Genomic DNA, 19,057 nt, shown 5'->3' with positions numbered 1-19,057 from the left:
GGCAGTCATGGTAAACAAACAAATCCCTGCAGGAGTATTATAATCAAAAGACGCGCACTGACGCGCATTGACCCTGCAGTAGTCCGGAGGGAAGTTTTTGGTTATCAATCATCGCTATCGGTCCACTATAGTGGAAACTAAAACTCCCCGAGACTTCACCGAAATTCTCAGAGCGTCAACAAATCATCGTCATTGTGGGAACTCCCTTCTCTGTCTGTTCAACAGTCACCCATTTCCAATTCCAACAGAGTTTCAGATTGCTGCCTCATGGCCGGTAAGCAGCTGTCAATGGTATCCTGTGCTTGTCACGCTTCTCATTTTCATGCCCTATTGACACTTTTCCTAGCCATAGCTTGGTCGCGCTCTATCACAACGCGCTGCCACCTGCGCCAACCCTAGCTATTAAGCTTTCAATCGCTCCCGCCACGCCTTTTTCTCCCCTCCTGGTCGACATTTGCAATCGGCAGAATAATATCAAATACACAAAATTAGGTTGCTGTGCGCATGTTCTTTTGGACCTTTCATTTCATTTTTCGAACGTGAGACTACCACAATTCGATCGTCGCCAAGAAAACTCAAGCTATCTGCTCTCATTCCATCGAACCCTCCGAGAACAGATACTCGAGCGATGGAGCAACCTTTCTCCTCTTCACCCGTGTCAGAGGAGCAGGCGCACTTCTCATCGCGCTCAGCAAACAATTCCACTAGGGCCACACCAATATCCTCGCGGTCACAGACACAAACACCAACGCCGCAGGGAACGGGAGGAGACATAATCGATTCTTTGCAGAATCTTTCGCTATCGCCTTCTCAACAAGCCGCTCTCACACCCACGAGCCCACTCGATTCACACGAGGCTCCACCGGGAGCAGCTCGCAGAACTCCGAATAAGCCCGGTAGAGGGGCTGGAAATGAGCAACAATGGAACGGACTGCCTGGAGCGCGACTGGAAACTTCTGCACAAGCCCAGCGCGTTGCATCACCGCGGACGGCCCGGGCAAACCTTGGGGCGGGGATTCGTCAAACATCAGGCTCCCTCGAGAATCATCATGGTTCTCGGCCGACGACTGGGTCAACCCCACTTCGCAAAAAGGCTTCGGCTGCCTCGTTGGATGCCGGTAGAGCTTCTACTCCTCCACGTCCTCTTTCGCGACGAACATCCTCCAACCTTGATCGATCACCCTCAGGATCGGTGTATAGAAGAGTGTCGCGAGCGGGATCCATTGATGAGAAGCCTGTGCTTACACCAGCATCTGTTGCCAAGTCCCATTTTCAAAGTGAGCTAGAGCTACATAGACAGGCGGCGCCCTCCACGACATCGCCCAAGACGGTGGTGATTCTCCACGACGCCTGCTATGGACACAGATTTGCCAGACCGCGAACCTCAAAAAATGCATTATCTACCATTGTCGAGCGACCAGAACGCATCCACGCGAGCATCGTTGGTGTGTCCGCAGCATATGTGAGATTGGGCGGAAGGCATGAAGGCGGCCAATGCCCCCCACGCCCAGAACCAGATCTTCTGCGTCCCAATCAGCAGCCATTCAGAATTCGACCAACCTCGAGAGTGCTAGAGCTGAGTGCGCCGGCAGTGACCAGCGTTCATGGAACAGAGTGGATGCACGAACTGAGGGGCATGTGCGACACTGCTGAGAGGAATCTCGCTTTGACGGGAAGGGAGCTGAACAGGCCAGATGGCGACACCCAAGAAGGACAAGCAACAGTGGCGGAGAAACCTAAATTGCATGAGGGCGATCTTTATCTCTGTTCAGGGTCCTTGGCCGCATTTCAGGGTGCTCTCGGTGGTGTGTGCGAGGGCGTTGATGCAGTATTCAGTAAGTCTGAGGGAGACTCTGGACCGAAAAGGGCTTTTGTATGCATTCGACCTCCAGGGCATCATTGCTCCGCAGATTATCCTTCTGGTTTCTGCTGGGTCAATAACGTTCACGTTGGGATTGCGCATGCGACCATGGCTCATGGGCTCACACATGCGGCTATTATCGACTTTGACCTGCATCATGGAGATGGCTCCCAGGCCATTACTTGGGAGCATAATGCCAGGGTTGCTCGTCTGCCCAAGAATGCGTCTGCGTCCAAGAAGACATCAATAGGCTATTTCAGTTTGCACGATATAAATTCATACCCTTGCGAGATGGGAGATGATGAAAAGGTCCGCAGCGCAAGTCTGTGTTTGGAGAATGCGCATGGCCAAACTGTCTGGAACGTACACCTGCAGCCCTGGAAGAATGATTTGGAATTCTGGGACCTGTATCGAGAGAGGTATTCAATTCTCATTGATAAGACTCGAGCGTACCTACGATCCCAAGCGCAGCGAATCTCAGCGCTGCCCAACCACCCTGTGCCAAAAGCCGCTATTTTCATATCTGCAGGATTCGATGCGAGCGAATGGGAGAGCCCAGGAATGCAACGACACAAAGTAAACGTTCCGACGGAATTCTACGCCCGATTCACTGCAGATATCGTCAAGCTTTCTGAAGAGGAGGGACTCGGTGTTGATGGTCGAGTAATCAGTGTTCTCGAGGGCGGATACAGTGACAGAGCTTTGTCCAGCGGTGTTTGGAGCCACATCTGTGGCCTAGCTGGGACGGATAACGCTTTGAATCAAATACAAGCGGAACACGGACTAGGCTACGAGATGCATCGACGAATGGGCGCACTGAATCTGGGTCAAGAAAGCAATCCGAAAGATCAGCAGTTGCAACCTTTTGACCCCGCGTGGTGGGATATTAAGCGGCTCGAAGAACTGGAAAAGATTGTGTATCCGGCCGCTCCGCCTCCTGCGCCGAAGAAAAGGGGCAATCAACAAATCCCACAGTATGCTATCCCGACTGAATCTTTCACGGCCAAGATTGTCTCCTCTCCCAAAGGATATCGCAATTTCAGCTCTGGTGCTTATCCTTTTCAGGCGCCTGCGCCTGCACCTGCGCCGACGCCACCGCCTGTCCCGCTTGATGTCGACTGGGCCACAGCGACACATGAGCTAAGCAAGCTGCTGATTACTTCAGACCGAGAAACGCGAAGTTGCCGACCTGAAGAACTTAATGCTGAAGCCAGCCGGAAAAGACGAGAAAGACATTCAATCGGGCTGCCTGTGCAGCAGCCAGCGACTTCACATCCAGAGCCCGTTGACGCAGGGCCACGCCGATCACAGAGAGATCGACGAGGCAAGACGCCCAACTATAATCTTGATTCTGACGACGATGACAAATTGTTCTCGGGTGCTTCACGAAGAAGGACGATTGCTACGACTGGCCCAACGGGTTTAGATCACTCCCCTACTAGTTCCGTGACTGGTGTCCAAGCAGAAGGAGAAAATTCCGCCAGACGTCTCAGCACCGCATCAAACATGACAATGTCTTCAATCAATGGCGGAACCGGAGCAAGTACAATACCACCTGATCAAACAGCTAATAGCCCCACTGCCGCTGTTTCGGGAATGAATCGACCGGGAAGCGCAATGACGGTCGCTTCTCTCCACAGCAATAAATCTACCGGCCAGATCCCACTCGTGAAGAAAACGCGATTTGTCTCAGGCACGCGAGCTGAACCGCCTTCGACCACGAGCCGAGCGACAAAACCTACCCGACCGCGTCCTGCGCCTCCAATACGTTCATTGACCTCGCCTACTCCGGGAGCTGTGACATCTGGGCCAACTGGGCCATTTTCTGAAGCCACAACAGCCGCCACTATGGCGGCAGCGGCAGCGGCCGCAGCAGCCAAGCGCGCCGATGGTAGTCATGTCCACGTTAAACCAGAGAAGTCCCATGACGGCGAAGATAATACACTCGACAGCCTGTCGAAGGGAATGAAGAAGATGAGCATCAAATTACACGTGCCAACGCGAGAAGAGCACGATGCGCGAGAGCGCAAGAGAGCCGACGAACACACGGTAACGAATAAACCACCTCCCCGGAAACCTGTAGCTCCTCGGACGAAAAGGACTGTGAAGAAGGAAGTTCCTTTACAATTACCAACCTCAGCCACCTCGGTGCCACCAGCAGCTGCTGAACCTTCGACTGGCGCTGCTCAAGGAGAACGGACTGCTATCAAACACGAGCCTGCCGAGCAGCAACAGCAGCAACAGCCTCCTTTGTATTTGTCTTCTTCATCAACTCCGACCTCGCGTCACCAGGCCCACCAAGACCTCGATTCTGAGCACCCATCTTTGGCAACTTCCCTCCAACAGGTCCATGCCCCAGACCAGCCCGCGCAGTACCACTCAGCGTCTCATGACCAGCCTGCACCTTATACTTCTCAAACCACACCACTACCGACATTTTCGGCGGGATCAGACATCAATCAACACGCCACCATTTCTTCGATTTCTCCTCCTGGGGTGCCCTCGCACTCTCAAGTCCCATCTACATCGACTCATTCTTCTCCCTTTTCTTCGCCATCATTCCCGGCGGGTCCACCGTCTCAAGGGCCGTTGTTCCAGTTTGCAGAACCTCATCCCCAGCCTTGTCCACCGACGTCAAAATCTACATTCCAAACTACCGAATTCATTCCATATACCCCTGAACATGGTTTCCCTACAATGCAGCAGCCACAACAACAGCAGTCTCGTCAATCTGCTTATAGTCCTCCTAAACCAGACCTCGTCTGGCTTCCGCCAAACACGTCATCATCAACTCAACCGCTCCCAACAACCTCCTCATCTTCACCATCTGCACCTTTGGTGTCCTCTGGAGTACCTCCGTTTTCGTCTACAACGCCTCCTACCGCCGCTACGCCGCCGCCACCGCCGCCGCAGCAGCAGCAACATCAACAACAGCAAGTACATCGCTTCGGACAAGTTAGTGACTTGGCGACACCAGCTTCGTTGGCGCCCTCGCAGCCGCAACCGACAAAGGAGACAACGGCAACACCGTCGACGGGCACCAATAAAGCACGACGGCGCGAGGACTTGCCTGTTTTTACAGCAACCTCTGCTATTCCATTCAGCGATAGCGGTAGCGGCGGGGCTTGAACTTGAGGTCTCAGCGATGTAGCATAGTGCCATTGACGTTATTCCTAGTTCGTGTTCTTTGTGTTCTTTGCGTTCTACATTTTGACCTCTATTTACTTTCTTTTTCCTTTTTTTTCCCGTTGTCCCCCTGTATTTCTTTCTTATCTTTATCATTTTCTTTTTCATTTTCACTTCTATTTCCCCCTTCATTCATTCGAGTCCAAGTCCCACCCGCGACTGCTTTAGATTTAACTTCTACTTTGTCATTGTTAGATTGAGTTATAATACCCTCTCTTTTCTTTTTTCCCGCCTTCGTTTTACTTTATGCATGCAGATTTAAACACACTTTTAATTCGTCCTTCGTGCCTTGCGTACGTGTGTCTGTGCCTTTGACAAATAAACTCAAATCAATATTACTTCAGGACAAATATTTGACCTTCCAGTAACAAATAACAAATAAAAACCAAAAACTAGAATTTGATTCCAGGGAGTTCAGCGAGTTTAGATTCTAAATACTGTATAAAAAACTGCCGTGCCAAATTGCATTTATGTCCATTGTTCCATTAAACCGTATCCATTATCCATCATCCATCGTTGCATAATCCATCGTGCGTAACTGCCTAGTCCCATTGAGATTGTAGAACTTTGCAAAACAAAGAAAAAAGAAAAAAATCGTGAAGCAGGATAAAATAGAGAAACGCTTGACAACGTAAAGAAGAAAAGAAAGAAAAAAAATAAAATAAAATAAAATAAAATAAAAAGGAACGACATGTCTAATTTTCGCCTTTTCAACGAGAACGCACCACCTCTCCTCATCTCATGCATGTGCAAAAAGCCTGAAGCCGGCATACAAGAGCTATGATGGAAACAACCACGACACCCTCCTCGCCAGAACCAATTTGGCTGGCGGTGGTCACAACATACAGGGTACACAACGGAAGCAGCCCTACTTTCTCCTCATTTTGACTCCGACGCTGCTGACGCCACTGCTGACTTTCGAGCTCATATTGGACATCCAGTCTGGAGCCTTGAAATGGCTGCGACCAAACTTTGGCCGGAGAGTAAAGAACTTAAAGCGGTCCAAGTCAAACTTGACTTTACCTTTGGCGACGGCATGGATGATATTGATCGTGCCGTAGGCGGAGGAGCCGATAGCTCTGAAGCCGGCAAGGCCGGCGACGGCCCACAAGAGAAACTTCATGTAGTTATTTGAGCCGAGATGATTGGAGCCGTATGCTTCTGAGACGGCCATGGCGAGGATGGCATTGGAGACCATCCAGAAGACGACGACGTAGGTTCTGACGGCGCGGTAGTAGTCTTCCTGCTGCTGGGACTCGGAGACGGTGGGCTTGGCGACTTCGAGTCTGTCGCGGAGATTGCGAAGGGCTTCGTCGTAGCCGGAGTCGATGTCGAGTTGTTCAGACGGCATCTCGAGCTCGACCATGTTTCCTTTTCCTGAAATGGCGGCGCCGAGATCGGTGTGGATGACGTTGTCGCCCTTGGTTCCCCACGAGACGTCGTGAGTGTTGCAGAAGGCGTAGACCTGAAGAGTGCAGATGTAGGAGGGGAGGAGGGCAAAGTATTGCGCAGAAGAGGTGAACATGTGCCATGGGTCGAGGTACAAAAAGGACATGAGAAAGTAGAGTCCGATGGTGGACATGGCGGATATGATTAGGTTGGTGAACAGGTTGTTGCCTAGAACAAGGTGTTTGGTGCCCTTGAGCTGGGTGACGACAATGTACAGCGTGGCGAAGAGCGTGTAGGCCATGATGACAGAGTAGACTATCATGGACGTCATGAACATTTTCTTGGCACTATATATATGTGTGTCGTTAATAAAGTGATTTCTCATAATTTGAATGAAACGGTGGTAGGTGGGCTTACCCCTGTGGACGATTGCCCATGGACAATATAAATTGTACGCATATCAATAGAATGCAGGAAAATCGAAGAACCGTGAAAATGTACAAGCCGATGTGATGGCCAAAGGGATCAATTTTATGATCGGAGAGAGCACCAGCAACGAAGAAAAACGTAAGATAGAAGTTGGCCTATTCGAGTCAGTAATTGATCACTGGACACCCTAGACATATATTGTTTTTAACTCACCAAAGAGAAGAACGTAAACATCAAGCTGATGAATTGGTAAACGAATTCAACATGCAACAATATTTTCCGGGCAATCGTATGGTCCGTCTTCCAAATCTGTCTAAAATGGATCAAGGAGTACACTGCTGCAAAGAAGGCACCGTTGAGCCATCTTCGCCGCTGTGAAATGAATTCAGGTACCGCATCTAAAATAGTTTAGTATACTTCTCTTGATGGAATTCAATTCTCATTGTCCACTTACCTGGCACGTCAGTCTCTCCTGTGGAGCTCTTGACATACTTCAACACCCATCGTTCGTCTCTTTTCGCCACCAGTTCCCAGCAAAGAATACGATCCTCAGCAAGGTACATGTTGGCAGTGAAAACGTCCGCATCTTGACCATGAAGGGTCTCGCCCTTGAAATACTGGCTCAAAGGACCGTGCCCAGTAGAGTCGTTCTGAAGCGCATGGTACCGGTAAGCACTCAGTGCACCTGGCAACACAGTAATATATCCAAACGCGGACTCTAGCGGCTTATCCAGAATATTCGACATCTTGTACTCAAAATTCTGGGAAGCAACCAGGGGATTAAGAAGTCCCAGCCATGCCTTGCCTTTGCCTGCCTTGATCTCACCGCAGGCACCGCCAACGTTGGAGTCATTGTCGAACGCCTTCCACAAGTGATAAAGCGAGGTGCTTCCAGGCTTCGTACCGACGTCAAGCAGAATACAAACATTGGGATTGAGCGCTTTTCCAAAGGCATTGAAAAACCACCGATGCGAATTGAGCTTCTTTGCATTCTTTTCCTTGAGACAGAAAATCATCTGACATGGAACAATGCCCTTTTCCGCTCCTTTAAACTTGAGGTCAGCATCAAGAGAGACCTGCGTAGTATATTCATAGACATGCGCGGTGACTTCCTTTTGGTTGACCAAGTTCTTTGCAATGCCATCTTGGTAGACACCCATGGCGGCCAAGGCGTCCAAGGTTCGCGGATGCACCTTCTTTCGCCCGTCTGAGACGATGCAAACCACAATCTTCTTCCATCCATCCTTGCCCCAAGTTCTGGACTTTGCTCGGGAGCAAAAATGAGCAATGTTCCGCATAACGCCGTGCATTGTACGTGTAAAGTCAATCTCGTCCTCATTGTACATGGTAACACACACAAACAACTCAGTATCTCGAGCAGTGGCGCCGATTTGCTGACGCAGTTTATAGCCTCTCGCGACGAAATCATCCGGATCGCATGTTACAGCCGTGTATCGCATATGAGTAAACTCAATATCGTCGCGACGAGGCAAGAAACTGTAAAGGATTGTAGGAATCTTACACTCCAAGATTAGTTCACCATTGATGAGCTTGACTTCCTTTTTAGTCACTTGTGCTTGACGCGCGCCACGGCGTTCCTGCCGGCCAATTGGCACTTCAGCATAATGACCAAATCCGGGTTTCTCGTCGTACTCGTCAGAGGTCATCGACCCAGAGCGGTACGAAAGGCTAGACTGCAGTCCGTAGTGATGGTCAGTACTCGTAGGAGCGAATACATCGTCCTCATCCTCAGATCCAATTTCGATGGCAGCGTCATCTGCAAGATCCTTTGAGACACTTCTCGTGCCTGGCGGTATGGAAAAGAGAGGGGCTGGAGGGAGAGGGCGTCTGGGGCTCCCGCCGTACTGCGACGAAGGTGTCCCGGGTCGAGGACTGCCGTTGATATCAGAAGGAGCATAAGGCACGTTAGACGGCGGAGGCCGAGACCAATCGACTGTTGAATGAGTTGGTGACCATGCTCTAATCGGAGAAATCCTTCCAGAATGCATCCGGTCCGGGGACATTCGACCAGATGACATTTGCGAAGGAGATGTCCGTCCACCGCCCATTCGATCAGGCGATATCCGACCGGAAGACATTAATCCAGGAGACATGCGTCCCCGAGCATAAGGGGGATATCCCGGGACATCCATCATTGGCGGAGGAATTGAAGGTGCTCGGTCAAGAATCGAACCCGTTCTCGATATCGGTCGCGGGGAGACTGGTGGCTCATAAGGCCGCTGGTCTAATGGAGTCGGTCTAGATTGAGTATCAGACAAGTGTGAGCTTGAATTCTTCAGTGGTAGCGGCATATTGTTCAAAGCGGGTTTGCCATCCGCGTTGCTTGTGTTTCTGTCTGAGGCAGCAACGAAACGGGTTGGAAGTTCCTCTGGGGCATCTTCCCGAGTATTTGAGGACTGCTCTGCAGGCCCCTCTGCGGAATCATTTGCCTTGATGTTTGATGGCGCAGGGACTTCAAACTTGGACGCAAGGGGTGCCGGTGCTAATTCTGCATTTGGCGCTGGATTTGTATTAGGCGCAACATACGATCGATATTCTGTATCCTCAACAGCGGGCAGTAACCGCATGGTTGAACCATTATAAGCTGAATAAGTCTGGCTGATTATATCCTCATCATTCATATCGATATCGTAGGCAGGAGGTCCGCTATATCGCGGAGGTGGAGGCGTCGTGGGACGATCCATTGTCACAAGCGCCGGGTGTGGAACCCAAGCAGATGACGGATAATTGAAGGAAGAACAATGCTCGATGAGAAGTTTATTTCATGCGTAGAAATACTGAATAAGTCTTTGGGAAAGGGAAAAAAGAATCAATATTTGCGCATTCAAGAGCTCAGAGCTATTAGCTCAAGTGGACGAGCAATTGGTCCTTTGCAACTCCTCAATAATGATACTGCAGGGCCGAAGATCGTGGAGAGGCTGTGGGACTGTTGCCCGTCGTCAGCAGCCTGGAGGATACACCGTTGACGGGGCAACCATCCATGTTGGGAATAGCGCGCGGCTTCTGCGGGAACCTAAAAGTGGTTAGGCGTACATGGACCTGAGAGAGCCCAAAGTGCAACCATCGCAAAACTAATCTGCACCACCGACATCCTTTAAGCTGACCAGCCAAATTGAGCCGCGAGCTTCGGCCGCAAAAAGACACCTCTGTTAGATCCAACACGAATTGATCGTGCAGAGTCATCTCTGCCGCGCCGGCAATGTCTTCCAAACGCCTCTCCCCGACCGCAAACCTTCTGCGGACATCGCGATTCTTCGCTTTACCAAATCCCTTACCCCGTCCTGGTCACCATGAATTGACCAGTTTCACGTCCGTTTTCCACTCCGATACGGCCACATTGCCTCATCCAACCCATCCTGCTTTGGCCACTCCCGATTCATCACTATCCAGAGGAGACTGGGGCCTTAAGAGAAATTTCCCGCTCCGGTCCACGACGAACACTTCTACTCCGACAATCCGGGTTGATGCCGTCGATACCCTTGAGCATATTAGTGCATTCGAATCTGCTACCGACCACGTCCTGACTCTGAAGAAATGGCAGGACATGAATGTTCCCATTTCCGTTGCTCCCAAGCCCGGGAAAAGAGCTTCTGGCCCTGTCGCAGAACCTTTGAAGAGTGTCTTTGAATCAGAGCGTCACGGCACAGATTCTCAAGGTCGTCAAGCTTTGCAGATGGAACAACGATGGAAGTTCAAGGGCCCATGGCTGCCCGGAATGACTGAAGGAGAGTTCAAAGAGTACGTTGAGAAGGAGATTCGACGACGAAAGCCCGAATTTCAGCAATACCTCCGGAAACACGCAACAGATAAGAAGCTCGCGGAAAAGAGACGTCAGGCCCTTGACAATGGCGACGATCCGGCCACAATTGAGGCGACGCCGATCACAGAGGCCGAATTTGAGGTGTATGTCAAGACTCTCCGCGATGATGTCACGACCACTTCAACATTGAGCGCTCTCATCAACAACTTCCTCGATCTCCCGGCTCCGCCGAAGCCGCCAACCAGCGTAAGCTGGAGCAAGCTGGACGACCCGTCGTCTAACACGCTTTACAGCCGAGCTGCGCCCCCGAAGACTCATCCTTCGGCAGGTCTGTCATACCTTCGCACATCATCTCACATCTACAACCATCCCGTCCTCGGACCCCAGGCCCGTCCTCCGCCCGTGGAGGCACGCATTCTCGAGCCTCGCAAGTCCGCAACAGGACAAAGCACTCGCGCCAAGTTTGGTGTCGGCGGTGTTGTTACCGACGATGGTCTCGAAGCCAGCTTCCGAGAAGACTCAAGGCGAATGGATGGAGCTACCCCTGGCCTATCGAGTTTCGACCCGTCCATTCCTGGTGGAGCTAAGATCTGGGTTCACCCTAAGACTGCCAACATTGACTCGCAAGGCCGCATCCGACTCTCTGTTGACCGAGCGACTCCTAGCTCTGTTAGCATTCACAAGGGTATTCTGGACGAGAAGAGGGAGCGCCCGCAGATTCCTCGCCTTTTCAATCGAAGGATGGAAGAGCTCGTCTCGAGTCCCAAGGCCTCTGGCTTTAAAGGTCTGATTGGAAACAACCGAGGCAATGCGAGACAGGCCGAGAGTTCGTCTCAGAAGAGTGACAAGAAGGTTTCATCTTTCATTGACGAGCTAGGTGATTTGATGAGTAAAGACCGGTAAAGCGCATGTGGTACACTTCGAGGAACAAAAGGAACAGAGTTTGCATCATTAGAATATAGCTTCAGCGACCGTTTTGTACAATAGTTGTATAGCTTAGAGGCGTATATAGGCATATTTATCTCATTTCATGTATTACATTCCGTTGAGCTTGAATAGTCACCTAGGTAGGTGCAAACAGAAGCGGAGAGCGCCTCAGCAAGACGCCCGAAACCTCATCCCCGGTCGCCAAAACGATTAAACATTATCAGATTGATCTAAGATACGCGAGTGAGATGATCAGCAACCAAATAGGCGGGGCAGTCGGTAAGGTCATGTGACCTTCAAGGGCTTACCCTACCCTCGCACAACTGAACCACTATCCGCGCTGGCATATCACGAAACACCGTTCTCGAACTATCCGACGACCGACAACTTCACGACAGCACAACAGTCAACATGGGTCGCGTTCGAACTAAGACCGTCAAGCGGTCCGCCAAGGTCGTCATTGAGCGTTACTACCCCAAGCTCACCTTGGACTTCGAGACCAACAAGCGCATTTGCGATGAGATCGCCATCATCGCTTCCAAGCGCCTCCGCAACAAGGTACGACGAGTCCATCAGCGCGCGAAAAAACGACTTCGACAAAGGTGTCTCGTATTGAAAAAGTAGGATAGGAAGGGCTGACGTGATTGGAAATTGCAGATTGCCGGATACACCACCCACTTGATGAAGCGTATCCAGCGTGGTCCTGTTCGCGGTATCTCCTTCAAGCTTCAGGAGGAGGAGCGTGAGCGCAAGGACCAGTACGTTCCTGAGGTCTCTGCTCTCGACTTCACCCAGAACTCCGAGAGCGGCCAGCTCGACGTGGACGCTGAGACCAAGGACCTCCTTAAGAGCCTTGGCGTATGTTTTCGATCCCAAATTCCATCGAGTTAGTATCAGCTAACGAGCCTCACAGTTTGACTCGATCCCCGTCAACGTTGTGCCCGTTGCCCAGCAGCAGGTCGCTGAGCGCCCTCGTCGCTTCGGTGACCGCCTTCGCCGGGAGTAAAACCTTTCATGCCGTTGGAAGGAAAATATAGGCGGGAATCGGCTGCGGTCTCGCTGACCCATTAAAATTGGCTGGCGTCATAGATAATGAAAAGGTCTTTCTCCCCAAACTAGGTGTCGCTGAACCCTCTACTGAGGGCTAGGCTTGATCGCCAATATTTCTATCCTATTGTGATCCCATGTGTGAACATGTTGTGGTATCTACGACTAACTGCTGTCTAACGTCAATCGGCTGCCCCTTTAGCACTTAAAGATGCAAACATCAATCTGTTCACTTGGAACTGTTTATCTCGGTTCTAAGCTGAATATGTCGAGCATCATTACACGTCGGCAACAGGGTGTTTGACCATGGATCTTCAACTTATGACCGTAGCAATTTTTCCACCCTAAGCCTTTAAAGTTCGCCTTTACCAAGCATTCTGTTTATATATCGTAGTCATTGTCGATCTCTGCTGAACTATCATAACAATCACTCTCTTCTTCACCGTGACGACGCTGTCGTCTGGTTCCTAGCTCTCGCGGCTGATAACCTTCGATGGAGAGATGTGCTAGTTGCGATTCCAAAGAAGGCGGCACAGGCTCGCCTTCGCTCCCTGGAGCCTTTTCATGTACCGTAACATCAGCCAGGCCAGATGGGTTGTCCTCGGGACGCTTGTCGCCGCGCTCTAAAGCCAAGTCTTTCATGGCTTCAGCCAAAATATCATCTCCTGCTCCGTGGGCCCTGGGCTTATCTGGTCCGGAAGCAGAAGCACTGCTACTCCTTATAGCTTCAGCAGCCGTCGCATTTGCCTTCCGAGCCTCCACTTCGTCTAGCAGGTCTATTACAACCCCTCGAAGTGCGCCCCTCAACCAGGCAGGCTCTTCACTGAGCTGGACGCGCACATATAAAGCTCTTCGTGCGCAGTCCTCAGAGCACCATTGTTCGAGCTTTGCCTTGGGCACAACCTTAAATCCTTCACCGTTGCCGCGAAGGATGCGAAGTTTGGCCTTGGTGTCCTCTTTTCGGTTTGGCAGAGGGCAAAGGGCATAACCACATCTGCCGTCGATATTGCGCTCCTCGACCAGTGAGTCGTAATCTGAAGGCCGAAATGTCTTGAGCAGCTCCTTGAACGTAGACGCGTCCTCCAGAGACGGTTTACCTGCAGGATTCTTGTCGGTCGAGGGGAAGTCAAGTAAACGCTCCGTAGCCTCAAGAATATTCAACTCAATATCCTTTTGCTCTTGAATTAGCTTCGCATGATACAGGGCCGTTTCACGTATCGATCGGTCGTCTTGCGGCGCAGGGCGCTTTTCTGGAGGTCCGCCTTTCAGGATCGATTTCGAAGCATTGGCTGCACTCATGTTCGTAAAGAATACTCAAGCATCAGCCGCCCGGCATGAAGAAGAGCGCCGGTTCTGTTCCCGGAAGAACAGAATCTGAGAATTTCTCCCTGAACCCTTACTTGGAAGCAATGCAGGGGTTCAGAGAATTTGAGACGAAATAATAGATAGCATCACCCAAGCACCCATTGAGAATAGAAAATGACTATGACCAATCATATTACGCAGCTGTGCTTTACCAGCCTCACGTGGCTTGGCGTGGCTTGGCAAAGAAATAAGACGCATTGAGTAGTGGGCATATCAATTGGACTTTAGTAAAAACACTAGGTAACAAATGAAAATACACAGGCCTGTACAAAGAGTGGAATAAGCCATCAGGTTGCATCAATAACGGCATCTTGACTTGTAACTACTCTTTAGCTCAGATAAGAGACTATCCGTAGTCTAAAATGACAAAGCTTGAGATTGGAAGAATAAGCATTCAGGTAGACGGACCCCTTTATTGTGGGTTTATCATGCGAAGTGAGGCATTCAGGTGCGACATGTTGAAGGCTTCTTGATATGCCCACCTGTCTCCATACCCTCTTGTCCTCCTACCCCCCAAATAATCAATCATCTGCATCATCACACTTACGCACTTTGATTCTAATAGGTTCTGAACATCTGGGTAGTTTTTACCCAATTACTGCATGGATTTATCATTGCCATATCATTTTAGTTGTTCTCTGTATTAACAACTCTCCTCTCTTGCGGGGAACCGCACCAGGCGCTGACCGACGTGGTCCCGCAGCTCTCGACTCCTGACTCGCTGACGTAGGCTCGCTCACCTCAACGACAACAACCTCTGTGCGTGTCTGCACAACACCGCACTCGCAACGCGAGAACTCTGAACATTTTTCAGAGCTCGAGCTGTGATATTCCTAGCTAAAGCTCTAAGCAATTGGCGAGGTCACAATCTAGTATCGTTCTGACTCAACCTGAGCTTCGTTCGCTCACCGCTCGGTCATCATGTCAGCCCCACCCTTCAAGGTCAAGGCTATCTTCGAGTACACCTCAGAACACGAGGATGACCTGAATTTTCCTGAGGGTCAAATTCTAACCGTTATCGAGGCGGAGGAGGCCGATTGGTATTTTGGCGTATATACGGATGCTAGCGGGGATAAAAAGGAGGGCCTCTTCCCAAGGAACTTTGTTGAGAAGTACGAGCCAGAACCTCCTCCTCGACCTACGAGAAGCAGACCAAAAAGCCACATTGAACCTGCTCCTTCTGCCGTGGCTGCTGCAACTTCTACTCCTGGTTCAGCAGAGCCACCTAAACAAGAAGCTGAAGAGGTACACCCTAGCTCGGCTACCAAGGTTGAGGGCGCAGCTGAGAAGAGTTCGAAACAGTCAATCGATGCAGTATCAAAATCGACAGGAATAGGGGCACTTCCTCCGGTCAGCTCTCCTCCACAGGCTTCCGGACAGGTGCCAGCGCCTGCTTCTAGCCTTGAGACGTCCAACGAACCTGAGGCGCAACTAGCGCCCAAAGGTTCTCAAGCTGCTCCCAAGTCAGAGCCAGTGGCATCGACTAAGCCACCTCCCCCTGCAGTTGCTGAGAAGCCAGCGGGTAGCTCATTCAAGGATCGAATTGCAGCCTTTAACAAACCTGCAGCGCCGCCAATCGCACCTTTCAAGCCGGGAGGAACGGGCTCTTCGGGGGCAAGCTTCATCAAGAAGCCCTTCGTCGCTCCACCGCCGAGCAAAGATTCTTTCGTTCCTCCACCACGTGAGCCTCCGCCGCAGAAGACCTATCGACGGGAGGAGGATCCAGAAGCTGTCGCAAAACACGAGGAAGCCTCAGTTCCTAAACCGGCCCCTGTTTCCGACTTAAGATCTAGTGATGCGCCTCAAGAACAGCAAGAGGACCAGCCAAAGCCTACGACGCTCAAAGAACGCATTGCTCTCCTCCAGAAGCAGCAGCTAGAGGCACAGACTCGCCATGCTGAGGCTGCGCAGAAGAAGGAAAAAGCGAAACGACCGCCTCCCAAAAAGAGAGAGGAGTCCTACGAGGAGCCGGGTGTTGTCTCTGGTGGTGAAGCTCCAGAGCCCGAATCCTTACCTAGTCCTGGTACAACCCGCAAGCCATCTATGGACATTGGCGCGGAGGAAGTGCCCAGTCCAGCTGCTAGAAGAAAATCTTGGAGATCCTCCCAGCATCTGGCCAGTCCAGACGTTCAACCAAAAGAGTTCTTCAGTGATGCGAACGATGCCGATCAGTCTGCTGCAGGAGAGACCACTGAAGATGCCGGAGAGACATCGACCGGACGAGACACCAGCGATGAAAAGCCCCATGCCAGGCCTCACGTACCACCTGTCCGTGCTCCTGAGGCACCGGCCCATGAGACCGACGTCGGCGACGAAGAAGATAATGCTGATGAGGAGGAAGAAGGGGAAGAGGAAGAAGAGGAGGATATTGATCCGGAGATCAAACGTCGGATGGAGATTCGCGAGCGCATGGCAAAGATGAGCGGGGGCATGGGCATGCACGGCATGTTCGGTATGCCTATGGGAATGCCTCCAGTTCCGAGCGCTGGAGGAGCAACCAAGAAACCAAAGCCCCCCGCCGAGAGAAGAAAGAGTGAACATGAGCCATCTTCTCCTGCTCTGCACGCTCCGCCCGTGCCAATCATGCCTATTCCTGGAATGCAACGGCCAAAAAGTCCCGAGCCAAAGCCTGAGCAACCTGAAGTGGAGAAGGAAGAGGAGCCGGAGCCAAGTCTTGCCGCACAGCGGGCGCCAGAAGAGGTGGCTGATATTGAGGATGTCGAGAAGAAGGCCGAGACGGAAGACGAGACCCCTCCACCTGTGCCTCCTCACACAACCGGAAGAGCCGCTCCACCCCTTCCGCCTGTTCCTCATGGTAAGTATTCTGGTTTACATTATACGCGTTTTCATTTCCTCTTCTCTATCTTGGCACTGATCAAGTTTTCATCGCAGAAGATCATTCTGTTCCGGTTCCTCCGCATTCAGCTCGTCGGCCATCACTTCCCCCTCCGATCCCGAGTGGTAGACCTGCCCCTCCACCACCGCCCATTGAGTGTAAGTGTCGTATCGTTCCTACTAAATTTTGCGAAGCTTAACTGATATTGTTCACCACAGCTCGGCCAGCACAACCTCCCCCTCCCCCTCCGACTGGCCCTCCTCTATCGCCCAGCGCTGGTTCGGAATCCGACGACGAATTGTCGATGCACGCTCGAAGACTGTCTTTGAAGACATCAGGTGTACCTCCACCTCCGACTCGTGCAGCTGATGCTGCTCTGTCTTCTGGAGCTGCAACCGATCAACCGAAATCATTCCCTTCTGGACCAATATCACCAACCACTCCACCCGCCGAAAGTCGAAGAGCAAGCCGTGTTCCTCCTCCAATTCCCATAGCCAGCCCAATGTTGCCTGCTGCGCCGGCCCAAAGCCGTCCGCCACCGCCACCTCCGCCGACTGGTGCGCCGCCGAGCCGACAGCCTACGGGGAATCTAACAACGACAACGAGCTCTGTTATCCAGGACCGACAAGGAGCTGAAAGTGAAGAAGAAGAATCAGAGTACGATGGTGATTACGACACGGATATTGCGCCAACTGCTCCTCACAAAGACGCACTGAAGTCTAAGGATCGCGAACACAGCGTCGATCGACATGCCTCTGTGGACTCGGCAGCGATTCCATCCCAGCCACCGCCTCCGATCCCACCTACCGCCGCTCCTCCTCGTGCTGTTCCGCCGCCGCCTCCAGTCCAGCCACCAAAACCAGCTCGCCAATCGGTGGACATGCCGCGCGCCCCTCCACCGCATATTCCTCTATCACCACCGCAGACTGGTACCGGCGGGGAGGAGGACGAGGAGTATGATCCTTTCCGATACAACGCGCCAACCCACGGAGTTCCTTCAGTACCAAGCAGAGCGGTGCCTGAGCCCTCATCACACCCGCCACCCGCACCTCCGGCCGCCGAGGAGGAAGAAGAGGAAGAAGATCTGTACTCTGCACCGCCTCAACCGCCATCATCGTCACGGCGTTCCATGCAGATCCAGTCACCTGTATCTCCGCCCCCAGCGCCTCTTCACCACCCTCAGCACCCTCACTCTCCGGCTGCACCATCTACATTCCCCCCTCCTCGGCAATCCTTGGATGTACAACGCGGCGGAAGTGTTGGAGGCGGCCGTATGTCCATGGACATGTCTCGACCATCGGCTGACCATGAATACATTGCCTCTGACATCGACCTTGGCCAGAGCAGCCAATGGTGGGCACGACCGAACATGCCACCTCCCGTATTTCAGAACCGACGGGACTTGACCTATGAGATTGAAGAAGCCAGTACGCCTAAACGCGGCGGCAAAACCGTAGTGTCCAAAGACGTGTACGTGCTCTTCATCGACTACTCGCAGACCATTATCACAGCTCGCTTCGATACCACCAATCCCTCCGATGTCGTCCTTGAACAGCGTCATGAACCACCCCCGTCCAAGCTCCGGCAGGATCAGCTGGAGGACGCCCATATCAATATCGGGCAGCGCATTTCCGACGCTGTGTCCAGCAAGCAAAACACCATCGTTGGAGATGGGACTCCACAAGCACTCATCCTCGACCTTTTCAACGTTCTCGGCGACGCTGTCTTGCCCCCCGTTGGCACACGTGCGTACGGAGCAGTCGTCTATGCCAACCTCGCCAACGCCTCCGTACAGCAGTTTGACGAAATTCGCCCAGGCGATATTGTGACTTTCCGTAATGCTCGGTTCCAAGGCCACAAAGGCACCATGCATCAAAAGTACAATGCCGAAGTCGGCAAGCCTGAGCACGTTGGCGTCGTCGTCGACTGGGATGGAACCAAGAAGAAGGTCCGCGCCTGGGAACAAGGCCGCGAAAACAAGAAAGTCAAAATGGAAAGCTTTAGAGTAGCAGACTTGCGCAGTGGAGAGGTCAAGGTCTGGAGAGTCATGCCTAGATCTTGGGTCGGATGGGGTCGTTGAGCCGTACAGCTCCTGGCCAACGGTTATCCTGGGCTTGCGGATTTGTGGATTTGTATCCAGGTTGTGAGATGGAGCACTAGCCGCAATCTTTATTTTTCGTGCATTTGTGCGCCCTTTTCCTTTATTATCATTTGAACTTATCTTTTCCCTGCCCTC

At 51.9% G+C, this 19,057-nt stretch overlaps 6 protein-coding genes across 6 annotated transcripts; 4 read left to right on the top strand and 2 right to left on the bottom strand.

The window, feature by feature from the left end:
- Window positions 1–208: 208 nt before the first annotated feature.
- Window positions 209–5,452, top strand: L228DRAFT_78384 (hypothetical protein). The gene has a single exon (XM_018336857.1). The coding sequence runs from the start codon at window positions 629–631 to the stop codon at window positions 4,988–4,990; it is 4,362 nt and encodes a 1,453-aa protein (XP_018191092.1). The 5' UTR covers window positions 209–628; the 3' UTR covers window positions 4,991–5,452.
- A 463-nt stretch (window positions 5,453–5,915) lies between these two features.
- On the bottom strand, window positions 5,916–8,874 carry L228DRAFT_207733 (glycosyltransferase family 2 protein; the record flags this gene model as incomplete). The annotated part of the gene is made up of 4 exons (XM_018329735.1): window positions 5,916–6,783; window positions 6,854–7,020; window positions 7,079–7,263; window positions 7,320–8,874. 4 exons carry the CDS (start codon window positions 8,872–8,874, stop codon window positions 5,916–5,918), a joined length of 2,775 nt encoding a protein of 924 aa, XP_018191091.1.
- Window positions 8,875–9,952: 1,078 nt separating this feature from the next.
- On the top strand, window positions 9,953–11,819 carry L228DRAFT_244388 (hypothetical protein). Its single transcript, XM_018331911.1, has one exon. It carries the CDS (start codon window positions 10,086–10,088, stop codon window positions 11,547–11,549), a length of 1,464 nt encoding a protein of 487 aa, XP_018191090.1. The 5' UTR covers window positions 9,953–10,085; the 3' UTR covers window positions 11,550–11,819.
- A 100-nt stretch (window positions 11,820–11,919) lies between these two features.
- L228DRAFT_244387 (40S ribosomal protein S17) lies at window positions 11,920–12,732 on the top strand. Its single transcript, XM_018331910.1, has 3 exons — window positions 11,920–12,131; window positions 12,231–12,431; window positions 12,487–12,732. Exons 1-3 carry the CDS (start codon window positions 11,985–11,987, stop codon window positions 12,577–12,579), a joined length of 441 nt encoding a protein of 146 aa, XP_018191089.1. The 5' UTR covers window positions 11,920–11,984; the 3' UTR covers window positions 12,580–12,732.
- Window positions 12,733–13,001: 269 nt separating this feature from the next.
- Window positions 13,002–13,919, bottom strand: L228DRAFT_280770 (hypothetical protein; the record flags this gene model as incomplete). Its single annotated transcript, XM_018335822.1, has 1 exon — window positions 13,002–13,919. One exon carries the CDS (start codon window positions 13,917–13,919, stop codon window positions 13,002–13,004), a length of 918 nt encoding a protein of 305 aa, XP_018191088.1.
- A 987-nt stretch (window positions 13,920–14,906) lies between these two features.
- Window positions 14,907–18,901, top strand: L228DRAFT_265999 (hypothetical protein; the record flags this gene model as incomplete). Its single annotated transcript, XM_018334792.1, has 3 exons — window positions 14,907–16,800; window positions 16,878–16,979; window positions 17,040–18,901. The coding sequence occupies 3 exons, from the start codon at window positions 14,907–14,909 to the stop codon at window positions 18,899–18,901; spliced, it is 3,858 nt and encodes a 1,285-aa protein (XP_018191087.1).
- Between the last annotated feature and the right edge of the window lie 156 nt (window positions 18,902–19,057).

The sequence above is a fragment of the Xylona heveae genome (assembly GCF_001619985.1).
Source record: "Xylona heveae TC161 unplaced genomic scaffold L228scaffold_2, whole genome shotgun sequence".
Classification (NCBI taxonomy): Eukaryota; Fungi; Ascomycota; class Xylonomycetes; order Xylonales; family Xylonaceae; genus Xylona; species Xylona heveae.
Note: the sequence above shows the minus strand (reverse complement) of the source record. Positions and strands in the feature narration are given on the sequence as shown.

Excerpts from the sequence above, each read along its gene's own strand:
- L228DRAFT_78384 (XM_018336857.1), top strand. The coding sequence starts at position 629 with ATGGAGCAACCTTTCTCCTCTTCACCCGTGTCAGAGGAGCAGGCGCAC.
- L228DRAFT_244388 (XM_018331911.1), top strand. The coding sequence starts at position 10,086 with ATGTCTTCCAAACGCCTCTCCCCGACCGCAAACCTTCTGCGGACATCG.
- L228DRAFT_244387 (XM_018331910.1), top strand. The coding sequence starts at position 11,985 with ATGGGTCGCGTTCGAACTAAGACCGTCAAGCGGTCCGCCAAGGTCGTC. Across the intron at positions 12,132-12,230 it reads CCAAGCGCCTCCGCAACAAG|ATTGCCGGATACACCACCCA; the intron begins GTACGACGAGTC and ends TGGAAATTGCAG. Across the intron at positions 12,432-12,486 it reads ACCTCCTTAAGAGCCTTGGC|TTTGACTCGATCCCCGTCAA; the intron begins GTATGTTTTCGA and ends CGAGCCTCACAG.